Source organism: Notolepis coatsorum (genome assembly GCF_963971535.1).
Source record: "Notolepis coatsorum genome assembly, chromosome: 7".
NCBI classification, from domain to species: domain Eukaryota; kingdom Metazoa; phylum Chordata; class Actinopteri; order Aulopiformes; family Paralepididae; genus Notolepis; species Notolepis coatsorum.
The window spans coordinates 38,942,907-38,964,968 of NC_140171.1; the positions used below are offsets into that span (position 1 = coordinate 38,942,907).

At 41.1% G+C, this 22,062-nt stretch overlaps 1 protein-coding gene across 1 annotated transcript; it reads right to left on the reverse strand.

The window, feature by feature from the left end:
* Positions 1 to 1,048: 1,048 nt before the first annotated feature.
* On the reverse strand, positions 1,049 to 20,556 carry hpf1 (histone PARylation factor 1). Its single transcript, XM_084319006.1, has 8 exons — positions 20,483 to 20,556; positions 17,820 to 18,003; positions 17,417 to 17,603; positions 15,716 to 15,814; positions 15,085 to 15,238; positions 3,516 to 3,603; positions 1,965 to 2,137; positions 1,049 to 1,355 (listed from the first exon to the last, which is right to left on the reverse strand). Exons 1-8 carry the CDS (start codon positions 20,522 to 20,524, stop codon positions 1,221 to 1,223), a joined length of 1,062 nt encoding a protein of 353 aa, XP_084175132.1. The 5' UTR covers positions 20,525 to 20,556; the 3' UTR covers positions 1,049 to 1,220.
* Between the last annotated feature and the right edge of the window lie 1,506 nt (positions 20,557 to 22,062).

The following is a 22,062-nucleotide window of genomic DNA, read 5'->3' on the forward strand; positions in this document are numbered from 1 at the left end:
TAGTAGTCTTATTTATTTCTTTGAGTAGTTACGATTCAGTTGAACTACCTTTCATTGTGAAGTAGCTAGTATTTTAGTAAACTAGTTTTAGAATAATTTCCCTAACACTGCTCTCATTCACTCAGTTACCATCTCTATCTATGCAAGAATGCTTTGAATCTATCTCACTACAAATAAAATAATACCTATTTGGCAGAGGACCCCCCTCGGAACACAGTCATGTACCCCTGGGGATCCCCAGACCTCACTTTGGGAAACACTGCTGCAGCCTACAGGTTAGATCAGTTTTTTTTAGCACTGGGGATGTTAACTTTTGGAAATGCCATTTTCCCATTTGAAAACCCCTCATCTCTACCAGATGGCATTTCAGTATTTACCATATATATTGACCACAGGAAAACAGGTACACAAACACGATGTACGTTATGTTATAGCCTTTAGTAATATACACATGTATGTGGGTCCTGGGTATTGCATCGGCAAAAGTCCAAAACAAATGCAGCAACCAGGAGTTTAACCAACAATCACTGTAGTCGTGGGCGAGTGCGCTCACCACTATCCAACTATGATTATAGTTAAGAGTTAAGGTTCATTTGAACATTCGCTTAACGGTTATGGTTAAGACATAAAGTTACGGTTAATGTTACGGTGCAATCACCAGCAGGGGAATACAAATATTTTCTGAAAACATTAAAAGGGTTAAATGTTTCTAATATGTACTATATGTATACATCATTTGTAATAGGTACACCTTACATTTACAATACAATACATAAATATATTAATTATAGCTATAACATAATGTACATCATGTACCTATTTTCCTGTGGTTGATTAGTACTTCATTTACATATTTTAAGCGATTTGGACTGGTGATTTACAATACACATCATATTTAGAAACAGTCTGCCGGTTAGTATTCTGTAATTCCATCTTACTGTACAGTGGTCTGTAAAGAAAACCCAATCAGAAGAACACTACTGTATAGTAGAACAGAGTCTGCAGATAATTCACTTGCTTGATAAGATACCAAAAAAACTACAAGATGTTTAAAAATATAATACTTTATTAAACAACTACCTTTCACACACAAATTCAGTTGGTACCAATCAATGGCAGCAGCACCGAATACCACCAAGAAACAACAACAACAACGACAACAAACAACGACCGGTTTAAATTCATGACGGAGAAGAAGCCGAATTTACTTCCGATTCTATTTACTGAGCAGAGAGTTGGTTCAGGTTGTCCCAGGAGCGGCTGGACAGGTGGGCCTCTAGGATTTCCCCAAACAGGTTCCTCTTCAGCAGGTTGTAGGCCATGGGCAGCAGTTGCCTGATCACCTTGTAGAAGTACTGAAGGAGAAAAACAAAACAAAAAAGAAAACATGAATTACTTCGGCCTACAATGTTGCTTCACATGCAGTTTGGGTCGCAGCTCCCTACCGAAGGCCTGTGTTTATTAACCCATGTAGAAGTTATTGTCCAGCCACCGGGCATATCTCCAGGATCACTCTGGTCAACTGTGTGTGTTGAGACTTTTGGGTTAAATGGGTAGGGAGTCTCACAACCAGAAGAAACCTTGACTCTTCAATTTCACCCTTCCCTTCACAATTTTTGTACATTTTCATATTTTAGCCATTTCTCTATGCAATAGAATATAAGTGATCTCCCCCCAAAAGAATCCATAGCAACAAGCTTCCTGAGCCCATCGGACCATGGATGAGCGAGCTGGCTGCAGCTCTCCGGTTACAATTAAATTCAATGGGGCAACCAACTCAACAAAAAAACACCAAAGAAAACCCACAAAATAAGGTCATTTCATCTACTTTTGACGACCCCCCCCCCCTGTTGCAGTTTGTTTCTTAAATCTGGTTATGGCTTGCTAGCCAGCTACCCAGTTGCTAAAGCTCTATAAGAGACTTACGTAGGAGCCGTAGCAGAAGAGGTCTATAAGAGACTTACGTGGGAGCCGTAGCAGAAGAGGTCTATTCCGAGCTCGTAACCCATGCCGTAGTCACACTCGTCGTTGGCAAACTGAACAAACGTGATCATCTCCTGGAGCGGTCCGAAGGCCTTCACCCGCTCCTCGTCACTCCGTGCTTCAGCAATGGCCTTGCAGATCCTCTTCATACCGGCTACACACCAGGGCCCCAAGAGAGGAAAGGGACAGTGTTAGAGAGTCACTTTATTTGTTGTATAATATCGCATTAGTCATTTACCCTTTAATAGATTTAAGTGGCCGAGTTTAAATGCACTTTGTATGCCATAAATCGTAAAGGCAACTTCTCAAAACTATTCACCAACTGCCAAGTGTTGTACCGGATAGCTGCCAGGTGTATACTGTATGTGTGAGAAAGTGTTATGTGGGACATTGCTAAAAAGAACTCCCTGGATAAAAAGTTATTAAAACAATTAAAAACGGTCAGAAGCCTTAGTGCTCAATTGTGATTTATCATTATACAAAGACTAGGATTATAGGGTGTAGAGTGCTACAGTACATGTGGTTTATCATTATACAAAGACTAGGATTATAGGGTGTAGAGTGTGCTACATGTGGTTTATCATTATACAAAGACTAGGATTATAGGGTGTAGAGTGTGCTACATGTGGTTTATCATTATACAAAGACTAGGATTATAGGGTGTAGAGTGTGCTACATGTGGTTTATCATTATACAAAGACTAGGATTATAGGGTGTAGAGTGTGCTACATGTGGTTTATCATAATACAAAGACTAGGATTATAGGGTGTAGAGTGTGCTACATGTGGTTTATCATTATACAAAGTGTACTCATATACCCTTGTTAAATCCCACTTGAACAGTCCGTTTCACTTGGAAGCACACAAATTCCTACCCTGGAGTCAAGAATCTAGCTTTGAATGAATTGAGTGTGGCTCTACCCGCCTTGACATCAAAATAGCCTTTGCCAAATTGAACATGTACTGTAAAATGCCCCACTTTGAGTCATGTTGTAGCAAAAATGTAATGGAAGCGGATACGGATCAATTAGCCTAGCTTAAAAGAACATGCCAACATTTTGGGAAATTAGCTTACCATCTTCTCCAACTGACACCTCTCCCGAAGGCTAACCGGCCATGTCCGCTTCCATTCATTGTGCTAAGCTAGGCTAACATGCAGCCAGATAGCTTTCTACTGAAGGCACAGAGAGGAAACTGGTATCTATCTTCTCGTCTCTCTCTGGAGAAGACGGTAAGCTAATTTCCCAAAATGTTGCGATATTCCTTTAAGTTGTTGTTGAGGTGTCCGCTTCCATTAATTTGTGCTAAACTAGACTAGCTTGCAGCTGAATAACTTTCTACTGAACACAGAGGAAATCAGTATCCATCTTCTTGTCCCGAGTCTGGAGAAGACTGTAAGCGCATTTCCCAAATTGAAATATTTATTTAGTCTACACACATTTATATTACAACTATAACTATTAGAAAGCATCACAAATAAGCACCAGTAAGGACATAAAGAAAGGAAACTAAACACCAGGATCTAAACCTTACCATCGGTTTCCGGTAATTCCCGATATCCCACGCCATTCTTGTCTATAGGCACAACGATACCAGCACCGTGGAATGTCTTGGTGACCACCTGTATGGTGACATGAGGTCTCAATGGTCAGACAGCAGTGAATGTCTTGGTGACCACCTGTATGGTGACATGAGGTCTCAGTGACCAGACAGCAGTGAACAGTGAACCACTTGTGACCAAAGCCATGTTGGCTCTACTGCCAAATGCTACTTTCTGTTGCAGCTTATTGTATGGCAACAATTCTATCCAGCTCCATTTACAATAATCACATCCTGTTGCAGATGACTAACAAACAAACACGGTGAATACAGCCCTATGCAATAGTGTGTGGAAGAAGTACAGGTCTATACATTATTACTAGGTCTATTACTATCACCATTTACCATCTGTCTGTACATACCTGCACATAATACTTTTACATATCTGTAGACTAGATACTATATCTATATCTGTACATATCCCTTACCTACTCTTACTAGTTACACTGCTGGCCTACTACCATACTGTTCTTATACCTGCCATCACTGTACATATTGGTATTACAACTCTGTACATACATCTGATTAGCACTACACCCAGAGTAGTACTAATTTATTTATTTTATACCCAGTTTAATCACTACTGCACTTTACTGTTACATTTGCACTCTAGTTGGATGCCAAACCAATTTTTGTTGTAGTGTACTTGTGCTGTATAATGACAATACATTTTAATCTAATCTAATATGATGAAATTAAATGTCTCTTGGGGCACATGGCGAGTACTGGGTTGAAGGGGGCGTGGCCTTCTCCTTCATCCAATAACTGAACTAGAATATGGATAACCTGGAACACTTCTTGTCTTAACTTTTTTTTTTTTTAAACTGGTAAAACAGAAATGTTCCCACAGGCAAAGAGCAAAAAAAAAATCACAAAAATTTCAATCACTTGTTTCAAGACACTTCACAGGGTTTTAACCCTGTGAGGCCCTCTGTGGCAAAATTACAACACACACAATCCCTTCACTGGCTCACTGTCTCACTCAGGTTTGACTATAAAGTCTCCCTGCTTTCTGCTCATCCAAGTCTGTGGAATGCTCTCCCTGACCATCTGACCCTTTTAAAAAGGGCCTCAAAACACATCTTTTTAATAGAGCCTTTTGTCGATTTTTATCCAGTTTTAGCTCCACACATTTTATATTCTTTTACTTCTTTTAGCCCTTCTTGTTGTATGTTCTTTTACTAGTTTTAGCCCTTCACATTTCATGTTTTTTACTCTTTTAGTCCTACTTATTATTATATATTCTTTTACTCTCTTTTACTAGTTTTTATGTTCTTCCACACTGTAGCGCCTTGAGATTTGTTCCACAAATATAAAGCACCCCTACAAGTTGAATATATTATTATTATAACATCACTGAACTCATCCATCCCTACACCAACACCCGCTCACTCAGATCTGCCGATCAGCACCTCCTGGTGGTCCCCAGGTCCAGGCTTAAAACAAGGGGTGATCGAGCCTTCCAGGTGGCCTGTACGTTAATGCCAAGCAAGCAGTGCAAAAATGCTTCCGCATTCGTCACCGCACGCTAGTGCGGTAAAGCGCCCTTCTTTTCAGACAAATGCTACCGTGCGTGCACCGGCGGCGGCGTGCTCGCTCAGGTGCGTGCGTGCGCCGGCGTGCTCGCGCGAGGTGCCCGCGCATGCGACACGAGCGGAGCTCAATATATATAAGTCACCGCCCCTAAATTCAGTATCTAGCAATAGCTCAATTGGCAAGGACACATGGCTGTGGATCCTATGGCTTGTTTGCTGGCGAGTTCGAATCCCATCGAAAATATTTTTTAACGTGATTTTTTTTTAACGTGTATTCTTTCGCCGATTAAGGTTAGGCATTGTTTCGGAGTTGGTTAAGGTTAGAACGGTTAAGTTTAGGCGCTGTTAAGGAGCTGGTTAAGGTTAGAGTTTGTCAAAGAGAATGGCAATATAATTTCTATGGTTAAGGTTAGGCATGGTTTCGGAGTTGGTTAAGGTTAGAACGGTTAAGTTTAGGCGTTGTTAAGGAGCTGGTTAAGGTTAGAGTTTGTCAAAGAGAATGGCAATAGACAGCCTATTTCCGCGCGACCTGGGCGCTGGGCGGCGGAAAATGAAAGGCGCATTACTGCATGCCACTACGGTAAGTTTTTGCACTGCTTGCTTGGCATAAAGCTACACGCTTCCAGGTGACAGCACCAAGGCTCTGGAATGCTCTCCCCCTGGACCTGCGAATTGCCCCCTCTGAGAACTCTTTTAAAAAAACAATTAAAAACGCATTTGTTCAGACAGGCTTTTGGTCATGCATAGGCACTTTTTTTCTTGTCCTCACTGTTTTATAGTTTTTGTTTTAATTAGTGACTCATGATTTTATCCAAATTCTTTTATTCTACTTTTTCTATCTGGTTTCACTGTTTTTAACTGCAGTTTGTTGTTGTCATTTATTTCTGATTTTGTTTTTATTGTGTTTTTATATTAAGCTGTAGTGTAAAGCACCCTGTGCATTCGTGCTGTGAAGGGTGCTATATAAATAAAGGTCATTCATTCATTCACTTTTAGCTTTTAAAAAAAAGTATGTAAATGTTTCTTTAAAACATTTTAAGCACATTTACATAGTCAATGGGTCACAATACTATTGGATAGTAAATGTGTTTATAGGTCCCACCATCTGGCCTCTGAAGTTGCTAATGTCTTTTTTATTTGGACTTCACAGGGTTAAGGATTTTCTGAGAACACGTTTTGGGAAATGTATTTGCCATCTCCCCCAGAATCAGATATCAGTTTCATCTCTGGTTGTCCAGTAGCCCCAGAGAGAGTTCCAGGTTTGATTGATTGATTGATTGAAAATTGTATTAACAAATTGCAGAATGGGTACAATACAGTACGGCTCAATACACACAATTGTTAAGGGGATGCAGACCAGAGAAAGACTTTCATCTCGTTTACATCAGGGTAGGGCTGAACGATTAATCGATTTAAAATTATGCAATTAGCAAATCGTAAAAAAATAAAATCGCAATCTTTTTTTATTTATTTTTTTAACCAGGAAGTCCCATTGAGATACAAGATCTCCTTTGCAAGTTGTTGTTATTGTTGTAGGAACAGTTTATGAGAGGGAGGTAAGGGGTTTTAGATTGTGTGTTGTGAAGTTTAGACTTCAGAGAGGGAGAGTAAAGTACAGAAAAAAACGTACCGTTGGGTACCAGTATCGATTCCCAGGTAAAAAGAAAAAATGTCAGGCTCGGTGTCCCAAACAGACCCACCGCGTAAACCTTTGTGGGGCTGCTTAATTTTTGTTTTTATTATAATCGCAAATTTAATCGCAATCGCAATATCTGTCCGAAAAATCGCAATTAGATTATTCCCCAAAATCGTGCAGCTCTACATCAGGGTCCCCCATTTTCAATTCATAATTGAAGTGAGGTGCATAATTGAGGCGCACGCAAGCCTAGCTTAGCACTGGAAGGACTGGAAGCGGTAGGGATTAGCTAGCCTAGCGCCGTCAAAAGTGAAGAAATACAACTTCCAACAACTCCAAAACAGATTAAATTGATATTAATCTTCTCGTCTGACTCTGGGGACGATGGCAAATAAGTGAATAAAGTGAATTTGAGGGGGTTGTGCGAAAATATAGGGCCTACAAATACATAATATTTGGTACATGATTGTCCTCTCGTGTAAAAATCAATACTTGAAGTCTGTTGCCCTCCTTGAATTATTAATAGCCTGAAAAGAGAAAATAAAAACCATGCACCGTTGTCAAGGCTCACCATTCGGTCTATGCTTGACCATGTTGGGGGACACTAGGGATGTAATGGTACACCATTTTTAAGATACACCGCAGTATCAAGCAGTTGCAGTTTCTGAACCGTAACCCCTGCAACACTGTGCCCATGGTAGAGATTTTGATTTGTGCAATGCGCATATGCACGGCGCTGCACTACAATGGAAAGGTTACAGCTCTTGCTCATGACAGCCAGGCGAAATAATCACACTTGAATCACACTTCAAGTTGCTAGCAATATCGAATTGCAACAGTGGACTTTGTAATTTAAAGGGGACATGCATTATAAATGGCTTTTTTCAGTGTTTCACCGGTTCCTGACAGGCAGCGAGCGAGCGAACTGGAGACGAAATCACTGTCCTGATATGAGGCGGCGCGTGTCTGAGTGTGTCTGTGTGTGTGTGTTACCTGGAAGCACACAGGGGCAAAGCAGCCTGTGATTCTTGACCAATAAAAAGTGTTTAGGGGCGGGACTCGGCCGCGTAATCGCTCAACTAGAGACACAGCGAGCGAATATTTGAGGGGGGAACGACATCGCCGCTCAGTTCGCTGTCGCTCACGGCAGGTCAGGATAGTCTGATTGAAACGAATACATTTGAATCATTTTCGCAATCACGCTCGCTCGCGTCGCTGCCTGTCAGGAAGGGGTGTTAAGCATTGTTTTATAGTAATAGGGGTTAGTATCAATGGGTCTGTGTCTCTAATTACCATATTGGCAGATTCCTCTAATTCAGTTGAGACCATTTCCTCCTCCATTGAATTAGGTCATTCTGATTTGACTCGCAAGGTGACGTAACAAGGAGCTGGTGGAGCTGATTGTGATCCGATTGGCTCTGTGGTTGGAGCCAATGCCCGCCCACAATCTACCTAGAGCGGACCAAAGAAGTGCAGTGACTTAGCCTAACGTAAATAATATGAGCAAAACACACAGGCCATGTGCTGTTCCTGGCTGCAAAGCTGCTAATACGTCTTTGCACATTTTTCCTGAGGATGGTGTGCTTCGCCAGCAATGGACCAAGTTCGTTTTTGGATTTTTGCAAAGACGAGGGACTTTATGCTTCCGTGATTTCCTGGCTGTTGCTAAAGAAGAAGGGAACTAGCCTGTAAGTCTTTGAGACCGAAAGAAAGCATCGAATCAGTAAGTACATACAGTACGTCGTAATTATTTAATTAGCAGTAGGACCTCGTTCATTCATCCGTTTGTGTATTACGGTACTCTTCCGTGTGTGTGCACCAAGACAGTCTAACGTTAGTGCAAGCACCGTGTGTGTGCGCGTGTGTATGTTAGACGGACTGAGAGAGCAACCTAGCTTAGCTAACGTTCTTAGCTCTGTGCTTCCGTTGTATATATGTAGACCTACTTGTGTGTATTGCGAATTAATGATTATGTTCCTAACTAACATCGTTAGTACAAGTCCTGTGTGTGTGTGTGTGTGTGTGTGTGTGTGTGTGTGTGTGTGTGTGTGTGTGTTAGACGGATTGGGAGAGCAATCTTATTCTTCCTGTCATTTGTTTTCCCAAAATCGTATGGCATGGGTACCTGCTTCGGTGTCATCCCTTTGTGGATTGTATTGTATTCGAAAACGTATGCTTGAGCCATATTTGTTTGTGTATTAGGTTCACTTTGCCGTTAGTAGAGTAGTATGGCCGGACCTATTTGGTGGGTGGCTGTCACTCAAAGCATTCTGCTAGTATGGGCGGAGCCGGAGCCCATCCAAAAATTGCCTGAAATCCTGGGGCTGGAAAATTAGGCTTTTGAGTACTTCATTAGAAATATAAAACAATGAATTTTTTTGAAGAAAACCTTACAGATGTGTTCAATAGACTCACAGGAATTGTGTAAAGTTGCCCAAATAGGAATAGCAATGCATGTCCCCTTTAATACATTATTAAACTACACTAGATTACAAGATTGTTGTGTGCATTTTCCATCTTTAATGCTAAATAAACGATGTTGCACCGCAGGGCGCGGGAACATTAACACTATCTCACTACTCACGCAGCAGGCAGTCAATTGGAAACCGCTCTTTCAAGTAGACCTATTAGTGTTATCACGATACTGGAATTTCTAACTTCGATACGATACATTGAAAAGTATCGATATTCGATACGACAGGGAAATATTTACAACATTGAGGCATAACAGTTTAGATTTTTATTTAAAGCCCAACTTGCAGGTTAAACCCTACTCTTCAATTATGGGTAGTTTACATCATTGGTATCTAATAAAAATAAAATCATTTGACGCCAGAAATGCCACTCAGAAAGAGTTAAAAAGGTCCATGCACGAATAACATGCACGCACGAATCAAAAAAGCTTATCAGAGCTATCAGGGCCATGACGTCACGTCGGGTATCTTTCCCCTACTTCTGATCCAGTTTTGACGAGTGCAGAAAGCTATTTCGTTGATCCAAATGGACGCCTTACAAGACGCAAATGGGTTTAATCGTCGGGAGACTTTGATGGACCAGCTACAACTGGTTAAAACAAGGTAGTTATAATGTTTTTAATGTCGTAAAAAAAAAGAACTACATTTACCACTAGGCAGCCTGTTGTTCAGTACAGCAGCGCTACTGGTCTGTGGGCTGTCGCCTTATCCCCGGGTCATAGTACCAAGCTGGCTATATAGCTCTGGCTAACGTTACCCCGCTAACGTTAGCTTAGCATTATGTCTACTGTCGTGCATGTAAAAGAGTTTTGGGAACGAGTAAAATGTGTAGGTCCTCTTCTCAGACCTGTGAGGCAAAGCACTGCTGCACACACATCCTGCCGGCTAGCAAGCTATGCGCCCCGGCATGTTGATACGATAGTAGCCCCTTTAGCTGCACTCGGTGCATCAGTGACGATAGCTATGAGCTAACTAACTCTACAAGCTCAAACACCTTATAACTACTACTATTGTCATGTCCATAAGTTCCTTGGCAGAATACTTGTGATGACAAAGGTATACAAAGAGGAGAGAACCATTTTAAATCGGGTGATGTTATGAGTTTCGGCTACCAAGCTAAGCTAAGCTACGTTAGCTAGCTTCTAACGGTGTAGGCCTATACACAATATGTACAACGACACAATGATTTTCATTAGTACAAATATGGTAACATGGTTGTGGCTTTTACAAATAGTGGTTAGCTTTAGAGATGGATGGCTATGATCACGGAGCAATAGTGTTGTTAGGTGAAACAGATACATTTTCATTCATTACTCCTCGGCTAGTAGTAGCAAGGCTCTCTGCCTGCCACTAGCTGTGTGTGACTCTCAGACTCTCTGTGTGTGTGTGACTCTCGGGTGCCCTGCACCTGCCATGATGACATAATTTCGATTACACGTGCACGTTATGAACCATTGATTAAAATATCCACGTGCGTGGTGATTGTGTTGGGCAGACAAAATGTTTGATAAAAACGCTAAAACTGGGACAATTTCAATATTTTTTTTCCTTCTTCATGAAAGTCACCGTTGGCCTAGTCCACATTGTTTATTGAACAAAAATACAACCTGCAAGTTGGCCTTTAAGCCCTAGCCCTATTTTCTGAAAATCCGCCTAAAAATACATACCTAAGTAAATGGAAGATTTCTCCACTTCTACAAGGTCCATTTGCATGTTATTGGTATCTAGGGACATCTATGGATCTCAGGGAATGTATTCCCAGTGTCAGAAATATTGTGTATGTTACTAGACTTGAGTAAATTGTGATTAAACAAAGGAGAATATAAATTATGATTTTTCTTTGCATCTTTGACTGTGAATAACACCATGCTAAAAATGACCAGACATGGAAAACTGCCACTGAGCTCGTTCCGCACCTTCTTGAGATCACGTGTACACAAAATCTAAGCAAATGAATAAAGGGAAAATGATTAAACAGAAGGTTTTGTAAATACAATACTGAATTCTGCCATCCGGACACATTGAAATATTATTATAGAATATCAGGCCTATAAATTACCTTATTATAGCCAAGTTGCACATCTATGAATCAGGCCAAATCTACTCTTTCCAATGGCAGAGTCAAATTTGGATTTAGTATCACCAGGCATGCAACAAGAACCGTGAATGAAATCTACTGTAAATACAGTTACTTTTCTATTATGGAAACTGGTCCGCCATTTTGAATCGGATTGCAATGCGGATTTTTGCTAAACGTTCACAGAAAGGTAGATAAACTAACTGCGTTCTAATTTATACCAATAACGTTCAGTTTTGTGGTAGATAATCCCGAAAAAAAAAAAAATGCATCCACAAGTAATTTGCTTGAGAAGCTGGTTTGAGCTGGGTAGTGTCGTTTTTCGAAATTCCGACGCTCATTGAAAGCCCTGTCTGTCCTTCATCATAATGACTACAACCAAATGCATTTATTTCCGTAGATATTCGCTAACTTATGAATACAATTCCTAAACTGATATTTCACTAATAACACTTTAACCTATTGGTAAACAAACGTATTGTTTAAAATATACACTATGACTGCTGTTTTGACTAGAGTCTTTACTCTTGGCTACATTTGAAAATAAAACGCTGTTTTCTTTATCCACAAGTTGCAGAGGCTCTGCACTTGCCATCTTCGGAGCGAATGAGAGGATTTGTTGACAAGACCGGTCTGTGAGGTGGAGGGGCAATGCGTGCACTGCAGCAGCGTGTGTGTGCATGTGTGTCAACAACTTGCTGTAGGAGAGAAGACAGAGCAAGAAAGCCAGCTGTTATCGATAGTGCAGAAAGTATCAATATTGCGGGAAATGAGTATTGAAACTTTTAAATATTCTGAATCTATATGTATAAAAAAAAATTGGCAACACTAAGACCCATCCCCACATTTATTCGCTATAAACGGCAGAAACTATAATAGGTTTACAAATAAACGTCACTGCAAGACTTAATCCAACGTCTTGTTTAGGTGGAGTGTTTATATAATGTATCCTAAATAACAAACTCTTCCATAGTCTGTTTAATTAATAGTGAAATTAGGGATGCACTGAATATTCGGACACCGAAAATTATCGGCCGAAAATGATTAAAAAGGCACGGCCGAAGGCGGTCAGGTGGCGTAGCGGAGATTGCGCTCGTCACCAATGCAAGAGGCTGCGGTCTCGACTCCCGGAGTCAGCATTGCCTTGGCTTGGGCTGATCGCTATACTAACTCGTTTGGCTGGGTTAGGGGGAGGGAAGCCATGGGTGGGGAAACTGGCGTTGTGGACAGTGACGCCTACAGGTCAGGTCTGGGCGCTTGCTCAGCGGAGGCAGGACTTGAGGAAGGCAGCGTGACCTCCCACGCGTTACACTTCACATGAGAGCCCTCGCTGCCAAGTGAGAAGAGAGCCACTGGCTGTTGCCGCACGTGTCAGAGGAAGCGTGCGGATACTTCAGGGTTCCCTTGTACCGACCAGTAGGAGAACATGCGCACAACAACCAGGTAGGGGAGGGGGGGGGGGGGAATTGGCACAACGACTAAAATTGGGACGGGGAGAAAACAGAGAAAAATAAGAGAAAGAGAGATAAAAAAATAAAATAAAAAAGGCACGGCCGAAAGGGTTTTAGAACCGAAAAAATATCACAGAATGTCAAAGAACAGGGACGTTCGTAACCTACCTAACGTGTTGTTGTGATGACGTAATCAAAACGCGGCTTCAGCCATTACATGCGCAACGTGAGCTCTTCAGTCCTGCGTTCTGCAGCCTGTGATAACTCCTCTCGAGACTCGCGCTGTTTCTATGTAAACTCTGCGTGCAACGCGTCCAATAAATGCGTCTTTAACATGCTTTATATCCTCGCCATTACTATATGCCCGTCGCGGTTAAAAACCTTTTTAACTAACGTTAGCATTAAGCTAGCTAACACCGCTTCCGTTCCTCTTTCACTCGTCTCTCTTAACACTTTGAATGCCGACAACATGTATTGTCGTCTTATCATGCCCCCCGTTGAGTGCCGACGGCGTGTATTGTCGTTTGATTTTTTTATTAGCGATCTGAATTCATATTTCATCAACCGAGTCTCCCGTTGGTACAGCAGACCCTCTAGGAGCTCAGATGGGAAATTACCGCCCCCCATCGTCTATCCCTGTGTAACTGCAGCCCATTCGATTATACTGCTGGATCTGTAGAGGTGGAGCCAACTGGCTCCATTATGCTGGCGAGCCGTCTGATGAACATGGAAGTTATCGCGAGATGGAAAGCAGCGTGGAATATATATTTACAGCAGCCAATAATCAATCAATAAACGCGATCGATATTTGGAATGGCGATCAGGAATTTGAATAATCTTTTTGGAGAACATCTGATCTAAGGTAAGGAGTCTATGTTACCAGTTTTAGGATAATCAGAGCTGTATTCACTGAGATATCAGCATGTGCCGTGTGTGTGTGTGTGTGTGTGATGTTGAGGAAATGAGAATAGATTTTTCAGCCCGCTTCTATAGCGTGCATGAGTACACATATACTATCGATAATCTAGCGTTTATTTGAAAACGATTCATAAATAGGCCGACAAATGACAACGTGTCTAGTGTATTCGAGAATATTCTAATAAATGCCGTTTATGGGGGAATCTTTCAATTTTCCGGACATTTGAGAGAACGATAACTTTTCGAAATGCTATAAAAAGGATATGAACCGATTAAAAAACAATCCATTTCGACAATGTTGACTGCAAACAAGTCATTGATAAGCGACGGGCAGATTAGACACATAGCCATCATTTAAAACATAGATTATGTGTTTTTAACACTAACATTGAAGTGGATGATGGCATTCATGGGGGTAAAAAGGAAAACAAGGCCGGCACTGATAGTGTTAACGTCATCCCTCGCTAAGAGTCACGGGAGATGTAGTAAATACAACAGTCCTTCCATGTAAGCTAGAACGCCGTGAATTATGACAGTAGTTCAAGTTTCTTTATTAGTTGTCATACAAAAATACAGAGTACTTTTATATAAAATGCTTACTGTAGCCACTACAGTAACATCATTAAGTCTGCTATAAGCTATTCTCCCTCTCGTGCGTGCAGATCTTTATGTAGTTTTAAAGCACCTTGGCTTTGTTCTGAATGCACTTTGTTGTAGTAATCCTACAGAGAAAAGAAAATGCACTTGACTTTAATGCACATTTTGTTGTATGCAAAGAGAAAATGTTTAAATTGTACAATCTTTCAGCAGTCAGTCTGGAATTAATGTATGCATTCAAAAGTGCTGAATAAATGTTTTATGGACCCATAATAGTGATTATTAATATTATTTAAGTTAAGTTTTGCCATAATCATGTCTTTTGTCATAATCAGGTAGCTAAAAAAATTCAAAATAAAATACATTATATATATATTTCTATTAATCATTTTCGGCCTTTCAGCATTCGGTTTTCGGCCAACTGTTTCCCATTCAGTGCATCCCTAAGTGAAATACCATATACCGTGGTATTTTGGTAGATTCCGTACTGTACTGTGAAATTGCATACTGTTACATCCCTGTTTTTAGGGGCCACAAACGCCTGTTTGAATCCCCGGATCGATTGAGAACATCAGGGAGGGAAGTGCCCTTGAGCAAAGCATTTAACCCACAACTGCTCCAGGGGAGCAGACCAACCGTACAAGACTGTGGTTGTACTGGGCAGCTAGCAGGTTTGAGTGTGTGAGATACTACTCCTCCTCCCTCCCCATGAAACTACTCCCCCAGGCTGTTGCTGTAAATAGGAACATGTCCTCAGTCAACCCGCCTGGGTAATGAATGAATGTCTTCTACTCCACCGTGACCAGCTACAGTACCTTCTTGTCCCGCTGCTTCATGCCTTTGGTCTTCTGCTCCAGAGAGAACCCCAGAGACTCTGCCCTGTCTCTCAGCACCACCTCCAGGCTGTCTAAAGCTACCACACCTTCCTTCTGACTTCCCCTGGCTTTCCTCTTTTTCAGCAGGTAGAGGCTGTCGGAGGAAAGACCGGACAAAAGTGGGAGAAGATTGGGAAGGAGAACAAAAGAGAAGGAGAACATGAGTAGAGAGATAATTAGAAGCAGAGATGGTCAAATGGCAAAGATACACCATTTGACCCGCTAGGCAAAGACTCTTTTATTGTGTGTCCATTTTAACGTTTGTCAACTGTAATCAGAATCAGAAATCAGAAAAGTCTTTATTGCCAAGTAAGCTTGCACATACTTTGTCTTGGTCATTTGGTGCATCAACATTAACAGACAATATGAACACTTACAAAGAGTAGAAGTAAATCAAATAAAAAGTTAATTAAAGTAGAATCAAATAAAATGGAATATATAAACTAAATTAGAATAGAAATACAATAGAATATAGGACAGGGCTGCTACTGGATACCTTAATTTCCCCCAAGGGGATCAATAATGTATCTATCTAATGTAATTCTTGTTGAATATGGTATTTAATACTCACTGGACAGCAGCGAACAAATTGTCCCCCACCGCTGCTATGGTACAACCTTTCTTGGCTTCATTTTCTCCAACAAACAAAGGGAGGGAGTCTGGGGTATCTCTGTAACAGGAGTGCATTTCAAAGACGGATCAAATTCAAAGTGATGACTTCTCGCAGCCATTCTTACAACACACAACAGCCATATGCATACAATGCATGCAGACTCTCCATTTCAACACTTGCCACGATTACTATCGCTCACTCTGAATCCCTCAAACAAGCAATTCTTCTAGCCAGTTCAGGGACTGTTTCATGACTAGTAGTAGGCTACAACAGGGTCGGATCTAGCCATGTGAATGCGGCTCTGTGTGCCACTACTGGGCCATATACAGTCGTCATGGGACCATGCTCTTGGAAAACTGTTGTCGTAACTGGACTGGAGGCAAGACCTGGAGGCACTTAATCTATACCAATTTCTGCCAGAAACACACAAATGTACAGTCCAAAACCTCCTTTTTCCATAGAAACAGAAGTGTCTATTATTTATCACTTGTTCACAAGCTCTGTGCTTCATGACCACAGGCTTCTACTTAACTTGGGCTTGTGTGTGCCAGTACTTTTCCGGCACCCTGTCCGACACACCTGGCGAGACGTTGGCTCTTGAACCTCGCTGACTGCAACAGAGAACAATCGCTTGCAGTCAGCAAACTTCCAGGAGAAAAACTCTGGCGTGTCAGATGGGGCAGCGTCCGAGTACACATGCCAATTTGAGTAGAAGGTCATGAAAACGCTGAGCTCATGAACAAGCGATGGATAATTGACAACAAAAAAACGCTTGTACTTTAGGGAACAATGAGGCTTTGGACAGGATATGGTGAGTTTTTGAAGAATAGATTAGGCACCTCCAGGTGTGTATTCAAAGCACACAAGTCATGCTCACATAGTTAGGTTGAAACCCGCTGAAGGCTAATATGGCTGAAAAGCACTGTCCCTTTCAGTACTTGTTTTCCACATATGGCTGCATTTTTTTTTCAGATTAAATCACCTTCACAGAAATGGTAAGGTTCCAACAGGTTTAGCATATTACGTGATGCTGCTTGTCCCCAGAACATGTTACCTGTAGTAGCCCATTAGGGCTGAGCCCAAACGTTCTGACCTTCGTTCGTTACGTTGGCGTTCGAATTCTAAATCAACATTCGAATTTTTTATAAGAAATATATATATATTTTTTTAATGTGTCTATTCATTCTGTTTAAACCAATGGGGTTTTTCTTCACAGTTGCAGATAAAGATTAGGCTACACTAATATTATAGTATGACTCGTCATAAAATTTTTAATAAAACATTTATCATAAATGATGTAGCCTATCTGTATCCGCTTGGCACTCGGAGCTCCATCAAGACGTCACCACCTTCGTACCAACCGTGCCCTTATTGGATTATTTATGTTGACGAAACTGATGAGTTATATTCATTAAAGAAAGTTGATTTAATTTTTTTTTAAATACTAATTTAATCAGATTAATCACTTTATTCAAATTGCGGATTTAGTTTGAGGATATTTTATATATTTTTTTTATATATATATTTTTTTGTAATTAAAAACGAAGGTTCGAACGTCCGTTCGAAAAACCCTGACAAAGTTCGAAGCCCAAAAACAGGCTTCTGGGACAGCTCTATAGCCATGTGATGCTGCTTGTGAGTGTCCCCAGAACATGTTACCTGTAGTAGCCCATGTGCTGCTGCCTGTCCCCAGAACACTGCAGTATGGTCTGGAACTCGGGGGGATCATAGAAGTACCTCCAATGAAGGTGGAAATTAGGCAGAGGGTTCTGGCAGCTTTTGTGAGCTTCTGCCAGAATGTCAAAGGGACCAACCAGCCGTAAACCCAGAGTGTCCATCAACGCATCTACAGATAACAAGGTATATGACAAGAGACATTGATCCTGAGATATATACGGTCACTCTTTAGCAAATATCACTACTGCTAGAGAAACTTAGTGGCGCAAACAGACTTCCCTTTGTCTAAATAGGCCAATTGCTGAGGGGGATAGAAAATGCTTCATTTTCTGGCTTACATTTATGACTTAAGTTTAAAATAGATGTGATTTAGTGAGACGCATACCCCTGGGGCTGTCTGGACAAAGACCCTTGCAGAAGTTCCAGAAGTGGTACAGATCTTCTGGCATCCGTAGCTTGTACAGTTGCAGTATTTCATCCCGTAGGCCCGAACCAACCGCTGACAAAGGTACTGCTGGGGACTCATCCGATCGGGATTTCTTCAACTCACGATTTCCTGACACTGACTCCTAATTTATGGGGGGAAAAGCAACTGGGTCATTGTGTAGGTTAATTTATGTTAACTTTACCTAGCTACTCGTAGCTATGGAGAACAAGATTCTTGTACAGGATCTCCTCTCTGGTAAACAAGAATACCTTGAAGAATCGAACAGGAGCACTCATTCAAGGGTTCTATGACTATGCTTGCACCTCATGGTACCAACTATCTGTACTGACTATCTGTATGTCATATATGTCCTGATGAATTGAAAATGGGGGACCCTGATGTAAACAAGACGAAAGTCTTTCTCTGGTCTGCATCCCCTTAACAATTGTGTGTATTGAGCTGTACTGTATTGTACCCATTCTGCAATCTGTTAATAAAGTTTTCAATCAATCAATCAAAACCAAAGCACCTCAAAGGCCCTAAAAACAAGACTACAAACATCACAAAACAAACTGGTCAGACTACTGCTTGACCTTACTCCTAGAACCCACCTCGCCCCTGCCCATTTTGACAACCTAGGATGGCTTAGAGTAGATGACAGAGTACAGCAACTTGCAATGGGCCTGGTCTACAAGATACACTACACCACTAAGGTACCCATGTACATGTCGAAATACTTCCTAAAGGTCAGTGAAGTCCACGACCACAACACCAGAGGGAGCTCCACAAATCATGTTCAACACAGATTTGGCTCAAACAAGGGACTAAACACGTTTCGCAATTATGCCACAATAATGTGGAACGCCCTACCCACAGCTGTAAAGGAATGTGAATCGCTACCCACCTTCAAAACCGCTCTCAAAGAGCACCTACGGGTGGCTGCAATTGGAAACTGGCCCCTGTAAATGTCCTAACCCAACCCCCTCCAATGTAGAGTAATTGACCAAGTATGGTTGTCAATATTCCAATGTACAGTTTTGCTTGTACAGTTGTACAGTGTCCCCCCCCCCCCACATCCAATGTACAGCCCCCCCCCCACCCAACCTCCCCCAATGTACAGTTTTTTTTACGTCAAATGTACTCTCTTTTCTGGACTCTTTTTGTATCACAAACAGTACTGTATTTGCAAATCTGGTATGTCAAATGTATGATGTAGCAGTACTGTCTATCATACATGTCCTGATGAATTGAAATGGGGGACCCTGATGTAAACAAGACGAAAGTCTTTCTCTGGTCTGCATCCCCTTAACAATTGTGTGTATTGAGCTGTACTGTAATGTACCCATTCTGCAATCTGTTAATAAAGTTTTCATTCATCCATCACTCCCTCAAGTACCAGTTAGCACTCCTGAGACACCACAACATCAGCAGCCAACAGCCCCATTACACTGCTCTCCTGCTGGCTGCTATTGACCAGTAACCAGCCATACCTTACATTGTCGTATAACGTGTCATTATAAAATTGCTAACAAAGTTACACGTCGACAGCCAAGCTACAATCTAGCTAGCAAATTCGCAGCCTACTCCTCACACCGACAAAGCGGCGGTGTGTTGCTGCCATGTTGTTGGCAGCGCCAGCTAGACAGCGGACTCCCTAAAAACTTGGTATTTCACCCGGGGGCGGTGCCTTGCGTGCTGCGTCACACTGGTGCTGCGTGGTCTCGTCGGCTCTGCTCGGCTCGCATTGATCCGCTATCATTCAATATATTATCTTGCATTAATAGATGCCCAGCCAAACGGGCTTACAACGCATACTACACATTTCCATGTACATATGCGTCACACCAAATATAAATTCGGTATGAAAATCCATTCCTACTATAACGTCACATGCATCAGATAAACTGATCGAATATTCATATGTATGCGTGTATTAATTTAGTCTAGTTTGCCTAATTTCCAAAGCTTTAGAAATAAAACTAGCCCATACTCCGTTACTCGGTCCGAATTGTCCATCAAACCAAAATAATTCAGGATTTCTGTATTGCATTTACAAAGGTGCACACAGGTTATGATATAAAGTAGCCTCCCATAAACCGAAGTACAGTTTATTTTCCAATGTCTCCTAGCCTAGGTCACACATACCAATATACACCATACCTCCTCACTTACTAACCCTAGGATGCATCTTCTCAAGTGGGACATAGCACAGGGTTCCACAACAAACGGTTTCTGTTCTGTTCTATCTATTCGAGCCTCGAATTTCGAGGGTCCTTGGCATGGAGAAGTTTGGGAACTCCTCACCAAACTACATTTCAGTTGGCGCATCAAAAAACATGTCATTAAATATAATATAGTGGAAGAAAACGTATGAATGTGGACCCAGAGCAGAATGTATTTTATATCTATCGTCAGAAGCGTGCACTGCAAAACCACGCCCCTTCGGGTGAAATACCAGGTTTTTAGGGAGTCCCAGCCAGACAGCACGAGAATCGGCTTTCTTCTTGTCGGGAACTAGCGAGATATTTTTTTGGTGCAAACACAACTGTGTTGCTAATCCCTCGGCGATAATGCCGCATATGAAAACGGGAATTCAACTGATATGATCAAAGTAGAGTTACCTCAACAGCAGATTTTGGTTTTCTTTTCGCGCGCCCTGTCATTTTCTTCCTCTTATCCGTCGGTCAGTGTCTTCTTCTCCACTCTTGAGGGGCAGTAAACGTTTCAGATAAAAACACACCCGTCACCTAACGGATAGGAGTAATAACTGCAGTGTCTCTAAACATAACATGTCCAGTCCAATGCATTATGTCGCTGGTGTTTGTGTACATCTGCTGCATGTAATATTTACAAAACTAAAATCCTCTATTTCCCTTTTATCAAAGGGGGAAAATGTGTCTACATGGAGTAAAACGGCTACTGTTTTATATTTACAATTTACTAACAGCTTGCTTTGTGTTTAATTGAACAATTACTTTTGTCTTGATGTTTTCTGATTGAAGCATTCTGTAATTGTTTTAAGTAATTTCGTATGATCGCAAGGCTCCCTCAGGCACCGTCATATGACTAAATAGTAAATACATTAACAAAAAAGAAAGAAAACGGTCAGTGGTTCTCCATGCATTCTTTTAAGACTTACGTTCAGAATTGTGGACCCCTAGCTCTATTTCCTGCTGACCAATTGTGTTGTGATTGATAGTAATTTCACAATTGTTGTTGTTCTTCATATTGAATGTCAACAGTCTGTACAAGGCCTGGAATCATGCTGAGACTTACAGTGCACCCAATGTAAGTTTCAGCATTGACTTTGCATTAGTTTGGCAGCTAACTAGTTGGAGCTGCAGGCATATCCAGCATGAAATGCGCTGAGAAAGGACTCTACTGATCTAATCATAAGTAAGTAGGAAATAGAGCTAGGGGTCCAACATTCTGAATTGACCATTTCGCTTAATATAAAATGTAAGGTTTTATTTAAAGATACTGAAAAAGGATAAGATAATTAATGAATTTGGACTCATGCATTGAAAATGTAGCCACAATGTATTCTATATGCCCATTACAGCGCTCTGTAAACAATTTCTTGTGATATTAGGAAATAAACACCTCTTGACATAAACCAATTCAACATCGCATAATGATTTGGTAATCTCAAGGGAATGCCCTGTAGTCTAAATGTTCCTTTCACAGAATAGGCCTACAGTGTGACCCATGTTACTGACCAGACAACTATAAGTGATGGCTCTCGGAAATGTAGAGCCATTTCATGCTTAGTTACTTTAACACAAGAAAATACCACTTACAGCACCTTTAACATGCATTTTAGGAGTACTGCAGATCAGTGTGGAAATGTTTCAGTTATCATAGTAATAACAAAATACATTAAACAGTGCACATAAACCTAACATGCTATATATAAAATACATAATACTAATAATATTAATCATTATGGCACATTACTTAATATAACTTAACCATAGCAAAAAACATAATCGTATTACTTCACACAAAGAATAAGAGTAAGCCGAGCCAGACATTGGTTTTATGGTTCCCTTTAATTTCCCTCCCATACAGATACACTTAAGACATTTTTTGAATAACTTTTCTCTGATATCAATGATGAGGTACAGTTACATTGTTTTTGTATATGAAATGAAATGTGTGAAATGTGTCAAGCAATACAAATAAAGATACCAAATTGTTA

Excerpts from the sequence above, each read along its gene's own strand:
- hpf1 (XM_084319006.1), bottom strand. The coding sequence starts at position 20,524 with ATGACAGGGCGCGCGAAAAGAAAACCAAAATCTGCTGTTGAG. Across the intron at positions 2,138-3,515 it reads GGAATTACCGGAAACCGATG|CCGGTATGAAGAGGATCTGC; the intron begins GTAAGGTTTAGA and ends CCTGGTGTGTAG. Across the intron at positions 1,356-1,964 it reads TCTTCTGCTACGGCTCCCAC|TACTTCTACAAGGTGATCAG; the intron begins GTAAGTCTCTTA and ends TTTCTCCTTCAG.